At 42.7% G+C, this 12,033-nt stretch overlaps 1 protein-coding gene across 4 annotated transcripts in view; it reads left to right on the top strand.

Annotated features, from left to right (window-relative positions):
* Positions 1–12,033, top strand: part of ALDH18A1 (aldehyde dehydrogenase 18 family member A1) — a 66,776-nt gene that overhangs the window by 34,982 nt on the left and 19,761 nt on the right. For all 4 annotated transcript variants that reach the window (XM_030570260.1, XM_030570255.1, XM_030570256.1 and 1 more), the window contains exon 3: positions 10,856–11,079. In XM_030570260.1, coding sequence (XP_030426120.1) covers positions 10,856–11,079 — 224 coding nt within the window. The remainder of the gene's footprint in view (positions 1–10,855; positions 11,080–12,033) is intronic.

Raw genomic sequence — 12,033 nt, 5'->3', positions numbered from 1 at the left:
CACTTTTTGCTCACTGGGGATCTATATACCTGGATAAAAGAGAAAATTTAGTCCTCAGTCTTCTCACAGACCACATAAGCCACAATTCCTGCCTCAATGCTACTATGAACCTCAGAGAGAGAAATCCAAATTCTGCAGGTGCAAACCATCAGAACCCCCGTCTTCAACATTGCACTCTGCCACTTCAAATAATCAGTTTTGATGTCTCGGCCAAGGTCCTGAGAGACAACCCCCTTCGATATCAGCTGCTACCTCCAACCATTTGCATACCTTTGGATGCCACCTTTCCCTGTTCCACTACAACTGGGAATATATAACATCAGGCAGATGGGGCTTGGAAATTGTCTCCAATGGGTATTGGATCCACTTCACCCATGTCCTCTTCAGGTAACTTTCTCATGAGAATCTGTTGCGACAGGAGATAGATCACCTTCTCCGCTTAGGAGCCATAGAACTTGTTCCTCTATATCTCTGTGGCAAAGGTTTTTACTATCGGTATTTCCTAATCCCCAAGAAAAAGAGAGGTTGGAGACCCATACTAGGCCTCAGGACTCTGAACAAATATGCGAAGGCCCAAAAATTCAAGATAGTCACATTAGTAACGATTTTTCCATCTCTGGAACAGGGAGATTGGTTCTTGGCCCTCAATCTCCAAGACGCATATTTCCACATATCCATCCTACTGTCCCACAGACGATTCCTCAGGTTTACTCTGAGTCAAGACTGTTACCAGTACAGAGTACTCCCCTTTGGCCTTTTGTCAGCTCTCAGGGTATTCTCCCAGGTCCAATCTGTAGTGGCAGCTCATTTGCGTGCTGGGTGATATCATGATCTGCCTATGTCTGAATGACTGTCTCCTCAAGTCCCTCTCCTTTGAAGAAGTCCTACAGGCCAGATGTATTCATGAACCTGGGCCTGCAAATCAATGTACAAAAATCGACCTTAACTCCGGTACAACATTTTGGAATTTATAAGGGCTGACCTCCACTCACGACAAGCAAGGGCACTCCTTCTGCAGCACAGATTTTACAACCTGTGCACACTTAGAGTTCAAGCCATCCCTCAAACATCAGCCAGACATTGCCTTCAACTTCTGGGCCCATGGCAGTTGGTATATTTGTAGAACCTCATGCCAGACTCCACCAAACAGACATGTTAGACAAACCTCTCTTGATGCCTGCCAAAGTCAAACACTCCTTGAATTGGTGGAAAGACCCAATAAACATTTGCACAGGGATCTCGTTCACTCAGGGCAGTTAATGAAAAGAACAGGCAACATCACTGACAAGGAGCTAAAATGACGTTCTGGGCCACAAGAGCTATTTCTTGGCCTCCTTTCAGTTCAGAGTAGTCAATTATCAAGTCTTGATGGCAAAATGACTTCAGTTGATTCAAGATTCTCATCTTCTGTTGAAAGCCTCAGAACATAAGAACAGCCATACTGGGTCAGACCAAAGGTCCATCTAGCCCAGTGTCCTTTTTTCAACAGTGGCCAATGCCAGGTGCCCCAGAGGGAATGAACAGAACAGGTAATCATCAAGTGATCCATCCCCTGTCGCCCATTCACAGCTTCTGGCAAACAGAGGCTAGGGACACTATCCCTGCCCATCCTGGCTAAGAGCCATTGATGGACCTATCCTCCATGAACTTATCTAATTCTTTTTTTAACCCTTTCAGAGTATAGTCTTGGCCTCCATAACATCCTCTGGCAAAGAGCTCCACAGGTTGACTGTGCATTGTGTGAAGAAATACTTCATTTTGTTTGTTTTAAACTACTGCCTATCAATTTCATTTGGTGACCCCTAGCTCTTGTGTTATGAGAAGGAGTAAATAACATTTTCCTTATTTACTTTCTCCACACCAGTCATTATTTTATAGACCTCAATCATATCCCCCCTTAGTCGTCTCTTTTCCAAGCTGAAAAGTCCCAGTCTTATTACCCTCTCCTCATATGGAAGCCATTCCATAACCCTAACCATTTGTGTTGTCCTTTTCTGAACCTTTTTCAATTCTAGTGCATCTTTTTGAGATAGGGCGACCACATCTGCAGGCAGTATTCAAGATGTGGGCACACCATGGATTTATATAGAGGCAATATGATATTTTTTGTCTTATTAGCTATCCATTTCTTAATGATTCCCAACATTCTGTTTGCCTTTTTGACTGCCGCTGCACATTGAGTGGATGTTTTCAGAGAACTATCCACAATGACTCCAAGATCCCTTTCTTGAGTGCTAACACAGTTTTAGGCCCTCATCTCAGAAGCCCAGACAATTGCCAAGGCATCTCTCTAGGCCTCACTTGATGCCAGCAACACAGCTGCACATTCCATGGCTGCTGTTGTAGTCATGTGCTGAGCTTCCTGGCTTCAGTCTTCTGGCCGCCTCTGAGAAGTACAGAATACTGTCAAGAATCTCCCTTTGAGGGGCCTAAGTTTAAGTGATGCCACGAATGGGTCTCGTTAGTTTCTCAAAGACTTCTGGGTAACATGATATGATCTTTGGGCCTCTATACGCCTGTGACAAAAAAAAAAAAAATACAGTAACTCCCAGATGATTCAATAGTCTTGCTGTGTCCATAGTCAGCCCACCAGACATGTTGACATCTCTCCACCCCACCCCAGAATAATGCCCAGATTTACTAAGAAAGGGCCCTCTTCTACAATAACCTCTGACTTGGTGACACCTTCAAAATGTATGTTTTGACCTGTTCATAAAGAGTCATGAGCTACCTACCCCAATCCTATATTATGCCTCTCTTCTCCCCTCTCTCTCTCTCTCACACATAGACACGCGTGCGTGTGCGCTTACCTCTAAGGAAATGGGAGAGGTAATCTCCAATCTTCCTGGAAGTTCATCACCTCAGACAGATGGATCTTAGAGGTGATTTCTGTAGGCTATTCTATCCAGTTCAGCTCCTTGCCCTCCCTGTCCCACTTCCTCATCCCAAAGAAAAAAGGGGCATGGGAGACAGTTTGGACCTCAAGACTTTAAATGCCTTTGTCTGTTCCCAATAGTTCAGAATGGTGACTCTAACAATGATAATTCCCTGCCTGGATCCAGGAGATTGGTTTGTTTCCCTCAACTTTCAGGATGCTTTTTTTTCACATTGCCATTGATCCCTCACACAAATAATTGGTACATTTTGTGGTATGCAGGAACCACTACCAGTATCACATTTTACCCTTTGCCCTTTCCACTGCCCTGGACTCTTCTTCCGCATACTTAATCAAGAGAGATTCACTACAATGTCCAGTCTTGTTTCAATAATTCAGCAGAGCCCACAAACCATAGCAAGGGCTTGCCTACAACTTCTCGGCCATATGGCCCACACTAGATTAGCAAGACTAGATTCTGGGTGTCTTCAGGCTTGGTTGAGAACTGTCTACACCCCCAACAAACACAGTCTATCCAAGCCAGTGTCCGTACCTTGGAAAGACCTTGATTTTCTAAACTGGTGGCAGGACCCACAGAAGGTGCATGTGGAAGTTCCACTCCTACAGCCTCGTCCTACAAGAATTATCACCACAAACACCTCCCAGAGCCTCACAGTTCAGGGCAGATGGACTTCCCAGGAGGTGATTCTCAATGTGTAACAATGTAAAACTTTGTAGAGCCTACAAGTCCAGTCAGTCCTACTTGTTCAGCCAATTGCTCAAACAAGTTTGTTTACATTTCCAGAAGATTAATGCTGCCTGCTTCTTGTTTATAATGTCACCTGAAAGTGAGAACAGGTGTTTGCATGGCACTGTTGTAGTGGCGTTTCAAGATATTTACTTGCCGGATGGATGGGCTAAAGATTCATCTGTCCCTTGATGCTTCAACCACTATTCCAGAGGACATGCGTCCATGCTGATGATGGGTTCTGCTTGATAATGATCCAAAGCAGTGTGGACTGACACATGTTCCTCATATCATCATCTGAGTCAGATGTCACCAGCAGAAAGTTGATTTTCTTTTTTGGTGGTTTGGGTTCTATAGTTTCCACATCAGAGTATTGCTCTTTTAAGACTCCCAAAAGAATGCGCCACACCTCATCTTTCTTGGATTTTGGAAGGCACTTCAGATTTTTAAATCCTGAGTCGTGTGCTATAGCTATCTTTAGAAACTTCACATTGGTATCTTTTTTTTGCGTTTTGTCACATTTGCAGTGAAAGCGTTCTTAAAACGAACAATATGTGTTGAGTTACCCATCCAAGACTGCTATAACATGAAATATGGCAGAAGGCGGGTAAAACAGAGCAGGAGACATACAATTCTCCCCCAAGGAATTCAGTCACAAATTTAATTAACACATTTTTTTAAGCAAGCATCATCAGCATGGAAGCATATCCTCTGGAACGATGACTGAAGCTTGAAGAGGCATATGAATCTTTAGCGCATATGGCACATATATATCTTGCGACACCAGCTACAGCAGTGCCATGCAAACGCCTGTTCTCGCTTTCAGGTGACACTGTAATTAAGAAGTGGGCAGCATTATCTCCCGTAAATGTAAACAAACTTGTTTCATAGCAATTGGCTGAATAAGTAGTAGTACTGAGTGGACTTGTAGGTTCTAAAGTTTGACATTTGTCTTGTTTTTTAGTGCAGTTATGTAACAAAAGAACCTACATTTGTAACTTGCACTTTCATGATAGAGATTGCCCCACAGTACTTGTATGAGGTGAATTGAAAAATACTATTTTTTGTTTTTACAGTGCAGATATTTGTAATAAAAAATATAAAGTGAGCACGGTACACTTTGTATTCTGTGTTGCATCAGAAATCGATATATTTGAACATGTAGAAAAACATGCAAAAATATTTAATACATTTCAGTTGGTATTCTATTGTTTGACAGTGCAATTAATTTTTTAATCATTAATTTTTGAGTTAATCACGTGAATTAACTGCGATTAATCAACAGCCCTATAATAAATATAAAAATGAAGAATGTTAGTTTTGCTATTTAATTGCTTTAATCAATATGTATAAATATAGTATATCTACTTGGTTAGCAAAAAATAGTACCATATTTAGTGCAAAGGCTATGTTTAGTTGCAAATAAATGTATTTAAATGATTATCAACCAATGAGAATCAATGTTTCTTTAGGAAAATAAATAAAAAGTACAAATTTGAAACATTATATTTATTTTAATTGATTTGATTAAATCAGTCCACCCTGTCACATAGGATATTCCCTTAAGGCAAATGGGACAACCAGTTGCCAATGTTCAATTTGTAGCATCTGTCAAAAAAGCTAATAGAACATTAGGAACCATTAGGAAAGAGAGTGATAATAAAACAGTAAATATCATAATGCCACTATAAAATTCATGTTTTGCTTACACCTTGAATACTACATGCAGTTCTGGTTGCCCCATCTCAAAAAAGATATATTAGTAATGGAAAACATACAGAAAAGGGCAACAAAAATGATTGTGGCTATAGAACAGCTTTTGTATGAATAGAGATTAAAAAGACTGGGCCTATTCAGCTTGAAAAAGAGATGACTAAGAGGTGCATGATAGTGGTCTATAAATTGTGAATGATATGGAGAAAGTGAATAAGAACATAAGAACGGCTGTACTGGGTCAGACCAAAGGTCCATCTAGCCCAGTATCTGTCTACCGACAGTGGCCAATGTCAGGTGCCCCAGAGGGGAGTGAAGCTAACAGGCAATGATCAAGTGATCTCTCTACTGCCATCCACCTCCATCCTCTGATGAACAGAGGCTAGGGACACCATTTTTTACCCTTCCTGGCTAATAGCCCTTTATGGACTTAGCCACTATGAATTTATCCAGTTCCCTTTTAAACATTGCTATAGTCCCAGCCTTCACAACCTCCTAAGGTAAGGAGTTCCACAAGTTGACTGTGCGCTGTGTGAAGAAGAATTTCCTTTTATTTGTTTTAAACCTGCTACCTATTAATTTCATTTGGTGATTCCTAGTTCTTGTTTTATGGGAATAAGTAAATAACTTTTCCTTATCCACTTTCTCCACATCACTCATGATTTTATATACCTCTATCATGTCCCCCCTTAGTCTCCTCTTTTCAAAGCTGAAGAGGCCTAGCCTCTTTAATCTTTCCTGGTATGGGACCCTCTCCAAACCACTAATCATTTTAGTTGCCCTTTTCTGAACCTTTTTGAGTGCTAGAATATCTTTTTTGAGGTGAGGAGACCACATCTGTACACAGTATTCGAGATGTAGGCGTACCATGGATTTATATAAGGGCAATAATATATTCATTCTTATTCTCTATCCCCTTTTTAATGATTCCTAACATTCTGTTTGCTTTTTTGACCACCTCTGCATACTGCGTGGACATCTTTAGAGAACTATCCATGATGACTCCAAGATCTTTTTCCTGACTTGTTGTAGCTAAATTAGCCCCCATCATATTGTATGTATAGTTAGGATTATTTTTTCCAATGTGCATTACTTTACGTTTATCCACATTCATTTTCATTTGCCATTTTGTTGCCCAATCACTTAGTTTTGTGAGATCTTTTTGAAGTTCTTCACAATCTGCTTTGGTCTTAACTGTCTTGAGCAGTTTAGTATCATCTGCAAACTTTGCCACCTCACTGTTTACCCCTTTCTCCAGATCATTTATAAATAAATTGAATAGGATTGGTCCTAGGACTGATCCTTGAGGAACACCACTAGTTACCCCTCTCTGTTCTGAGAATTTACCATTAATTCCTACCCTTTGTTCCCTGTCTTTTAGCCAGTTCTCAGTCCATGAAAGGACCTTCCCTTTTATCCCATGACAGCTTAATTTACGTAAGAGCCTTTGGTGACGGACCTTGTCAAAGGCTTTCTGGAAATCTAAGTACACTATGTCCACTGGATCCCCCTTGTCCACATGTTTGTTGACCCATTCAAGGAACTGTAATAGATTAGTAAGACACGATTTCCCTTTACAGAAACCATGTTGACTATTGCTCAACAGTTCATGTTTTTCTGTGTGTCTGACAATTTTATTCTTAACTATTGTTTCAACTAATTTGCCCGGTACCGACGTTAGACTTAACGGTCTATAATTGCCGGGATCAGCTCTGGAGCCCTTTTTAAATATTGGCGTTACATTAGCTAACTTCCAGTCATTGGGTACCAAAGCCGATTTAAAGGACAGGTTATAAACCTTAGTTAATAGTTCTGCAACTTCATATTTGAGTTCTTTCAGAACTCTTGGGTGGATGCCATTTGGTCCCAGTGACTTGTTAATGTTAAGTTTATCAATTCATTCCAAAACCTCCTCTAGTGACACTTCAGTCTGTGACAGTTCCTCAGATTTGTCACCTACAGAAGCCAGTTCAGGTTTAGGAATCCACCTAACATCCTCAGCAGTGAAGACTGAAGCAAAGAATCCATTTAGTTTCTCCGCAATGACTTTATCGTCTTTAAGCGCTCCTTTTGTATTTCGATCGTCAAGGGGCCCCACTGGTTGTTTAGCAGGCTTCCTGCTTCTGATGTATTTAAAAAACATTTTGTCCTTACCTTTGGAGTTTTTGGCTAGCCGTTCTTCAAACTCCTCTTTGGCTTTTCTTATTACAGTCTTGCACTTAAGCTGGCAATGTTTGTGCTCCTTTCTATTTGCCTCACTAGGATTTGACTTCCACTGTTTAAAGGAAGTAGTCTTCTCTCTCACTGCTTCTTTTACATGGTTGTTAAGCCACGGTGGCTCTCTTTTAGTTCTTTTACTGTATTTCTTAATTTGGGGTATACATTGAAGTTGGGCCTCTATTATGGTGTCTTTAAAAAGGGCCCATGCAGCTTGCAGGGATTTCACTTTAGTCACTGTACCTTTTAACTTTTGTTTAACTAACCCCCTCATTTTTGTATAGTTCCCCCTTTTGAAATTAAATGCCACAGTGTTGGGCTGTTGAGGTGTTCTTCCCACCACAGGGATGTTGAGTGTTGTTGTATTATGGTCACTATTTCCATGCGGTCCTGCTATAGTTATCTCTTGGACCAGCTGCCGCTCTCCACTCAGGATTAAATCTAGAGTTGCCTCTCCCCTTGTGGGTTCCTGTACCAGCTGCTCCATGAAGCAGTCATTTAAAGTGTTGAGAAATTTCATCTCTGCATTTCGTCCTGAAGTGAAATGTTCCCAGTCAATATGGGGATAATTGAAATCCCCCACTATTATTGGGTTCTTAATTTTGATAGCCTCTCTAATTTCCCTTTGCATTCATCATCACTATTACCGTCCTGGTCAGGTGGTCGATAATAGATCCCTAATGTTATATTTTTTTATTAGAGCATGAAATTTCTATTCATAGCAGTTCTATGGAACATGTGGATTCAGTTAAGATTTTTACTTCATTTTGAATCTACATTTTCTTTCACATATAGTGCCACTCCTCCCCCTGCACGACCTGTTCTGTCCTTCCGATATATTTTGTACCCCGGAATGATTGTGTCCCATTGATTGCTCTCAGTCCACCAGTTTCTGTGATGTCTATTATATCAATATCCTCCTTTATCACAAGGCACTCTAGTTCACCCATCTTATTATTTAGACTTCTAGCATTTGTGTAGAAGCACTTTAAAAACTTGTCCCTGTTTGTCTGCCCTTTTCTGATGCGCCAGACTCTTTTTTATGTGACTGTTTATCATCTGATCCGGCCCTTATGTTATCCTCTTCCGTCTTCTGTTCCTGACTATAACCTGGAGATTCTCTATCATCAGACTCTCCCCGAGAGAAGTCTGTCCAATCCACATGCTCCTCTGCAGCAGTCGGCTTTCCCCCATCTTCTAGTTTAAAAACTGCTCTACAACCTTTTTAATGTTTAGTGCCAGCAGCCTGGTTCCACTTTGGTTTAGGTGGAGCCCATCTCTCCTGTATAGGCTCCTCCCATCTCAAAAGTTTCCCCAGTTCCTAATGAACGTAAACCCCTCCACTCTACACCATCGTCTCATCCACGCATTGAGACTCTGAAGCTCTGCCTGCCTACCTGGCCCTGCGCGTGGACTGGGAGCATTTCTGAGAATGCCACCATAGAGGTCCTGGATTTCAGTCTCTTCCCTAGCAGCTTGAATTTGGCTTCCAGGACATCTCTCCTACCCTTCCCTATGTCATTGGTACCTACATGTACCACGACCACCAGCTCCTCCCCAGCACTACACATAAGTCTGTCTAGATGCCTCGAGAGATCCGCAAGCTTCGCACCAGGCAGGCAAGTCACCATACGGTTCTCCCGGTCATCACAAACACAGCTATCTACATTTCTAATGATCGAATCTCCCATTACTAACACCTGCCTTTTCCTAGCAACTGGAGTTCCCTCCCCCGGAGAGGTAACCTCAGTGCGAGAGGCAACCCCAGCACCATCTGGAAGGAGGGTCCCAACTATGGGAAGGTTTCCCTCTGCTTCCATTGATTGCTCTGCTTCCCTGGGCCTTTCTTCCTCCTCAACAGCATACAGACTGTCTGAGCGGAGGTGGGACAATTCTACAGTGTCCCTGAAAGCCTCATCAACATACCTCTCTGCCTCTCTTAGCTCCTCCAGTTCCGCCACCCTGGCCTCCAAAGTCCGTACGTGGTCTCTGAGGGCCAGGAGCTCCTTGCACCGACTGCACACATACGCCACCCAGCCACAAGGCAGGTAATCATACATGCTACACTCAGTGCAATAAACTGGATAGCCCACTCTGCTGCTGGACTTCTGCCTGCATTGTCTCCTAGTTAATGAAAGGGTGGGTTTAAAGATAGGGGTTTTGGAATATGGTTTGGAGTATAGGTTTTAAGGGGACTACAGGGGAACAGGTAGGACCGACAAGGGACCCCCGCTGCCTTCCCACTCCCCTTCCAAACTCCCTTGCGAAACTCCCTGTTAGCAGCCCCTGGTCGCTTGTGCGCAGCTTTATAAAGCCCTGGCCTGAGTGAATGCCCCACCCACTGATTAAGGCTCAGGCAATTACCAGAGGCTTCGAGCTTTCAAACCTTCCTTTGAAGCTCACGGCCTCCAACTGCCAGCCACAGCACACGGTCCTTCAAACAACCAAACAATCAAACAGACTGACAAACACAAGCTCAGCACACAGTAAGTAACCCCCCCCCCACACACACACTACAGACAGTTACTTACCCCACAGATGCTGTATTTCCTCCTCCTTCACCTGGAGAACTCCCTTGCTAAACTCCCTGTTTGCAGCCCCTGGACGCAAGCTCCCTGGTCGCTTATGAGTTTAATAAAGAGACTTTTTATTTACCCCTTCACAACACAAGAACTAGGGGGTCACCCATTAAAATTAATAGGCAGCAGGTTTAAAACAACAAAAGGAAGTACTTCACACAGTGCACAGTCAACCTGTGGAACTCCTTGCCAGGGGATGTTCTGAGGGCCAAAAGTATAAGTGGATTCAAAAAAGAACTAGATAAGTGATGGAGGGTAAGTCCATCAATGGCTATTACACAAGATGGTCAGAGATGTAACCTCAATGCTCTGGACATCCCTAAGCCTCTCACTTCCAGATGCTGAAACTGGATGATTACCCTGTTTCCATTCCCTCTGAAGCACCTGGCATTAGCCACTGTTGGAAGACAGGATACTGGGCTAAATGAACCTTTGGTCTGACCCAGTATGGGTCTTATACACTGCAGTGTATATCAGGCCCAGCAATGGCTTGCATTGCTTCTTTCCTAGTCACTTAGAAACTGGATACATTCCAGGGGCTTGGAAGTCAGAATACTGAGTGCACATTGTGAGATGGGGTTCAAGATGGGGTAATCTTGACAGATAAAGGGTTGAGGGAGGTCTGAACTAAGTGTTCAGAGATGTAGGTTCAACATTTGGGAGTGTGGGATCTCTCCCTGTCTTTCATGTGGTGGTTGTTTGTTTTTTGTTTTTTAACCACAGATTTGCCTGTCCATAACCTGGTGTTAAGGAATGAATCTATCCGTTGCTGGAGTAACATCCCATTTATCACCATGCCCCTCAGTCGTACACATGGCAAGTCATTTGCACATCGCAGTGAGCTGAAGCATGCTAAAAGGATTGTGGTGAAGCTGGGTAGTGCTGTTGTGACTCGAGGGGATGAGTGTGGATTGGCTCTTGGGCGGTTGGCATCTATTGTTGAGCAGGTAACTTTATGGCTAAAAAACCTAGTGCTCTTGCAAACTGGCTAGTCCAATGTCTCCTTAAAGTTTGTATAATAAAACTTAGCAAGAGACTTTAACTGCAGCTTTTATCATAATGTGGCAAAACTGAGGTATATGCAGAGGGGGAAGATGTAGTGAGGGAGTCCTGTGGCCTAATATACGTAAAGAGTGGTGCAAAAAGAGAACCTGCAGTATGCAGAAATAAACCTAGTGGGAGTTCCTGCCTTCAGCTGGAGGAGGAAGAGCCATCAGGGAATGAGGGAGAACATTTTGTCCTGGGATGTAGTTGGAAGTGAGTATCTCTTGTTGCCACTTCTTTTGTTGAAAAATGTTGTGGAGTATAATCCCAGTGAATAGTGTTGTCAGGGCTTCACTGCCGATGTTTAAATTGCTCTGACACCTGGATTAAACAGTAACTGGCACTTATACATTGTGAATGTATAATAATTGAGTTAAATAAAACTCTTCCATATCCAGTTAAAATTCTGGTTAACAAACTCTGCCAGTTGGCATCTAGTGAGTTGATCCTACTTCTGCTACATGGATGATTCTTATCCTAACAGGCTCTCTTCCCAGAAACCTAGCTGGAGAGGGACAGATCTAGTGTATACTTGATGGGTGTGTACAAAATTTTGTTGAATTAAGGAAGTATATGATACTTGATTTGTGAAAGGAACTAGGGGGCCAGGTGCTGGGAGGTGGAAGGGGCAAAGCATGATGTGTTTGCATGGTATAAGAAAAGACAGATTCTCTATATCTCAGACGTAGCATTGCTGTTTAAATATGAGCTGTGGGCATGGATGGTAAATGGTAAGTCTGGTAATAGGATATGGGCTGCTCGCCTCTAGTCTCTGCTTGAAATCACACCAGCTGTGGGGGTGGACAGACTGGCTTCCATCTGATGCCTATCATGTGGCTTGATTAGTCCAGGTGTTT

This window comes from Gopherus evgoodei, chromosome 7 (assembly GCF_007399415.2).
Source record: "Gopherus evgoodei ecotype Sinaloan lineage chromosome 7, rGopEvg1_v1.p, whole genome shotgun sequence".
Classification (NCBI taxonomy): domain Eukaryota; kingdom Metazoa; phylum Chordata; order Testudines; family Testudinidae; genus Gopherus; species Gopherus evgoodei.
This window is presented reverse-complemented; position numbering and strand designations above follow the sequence as displayed.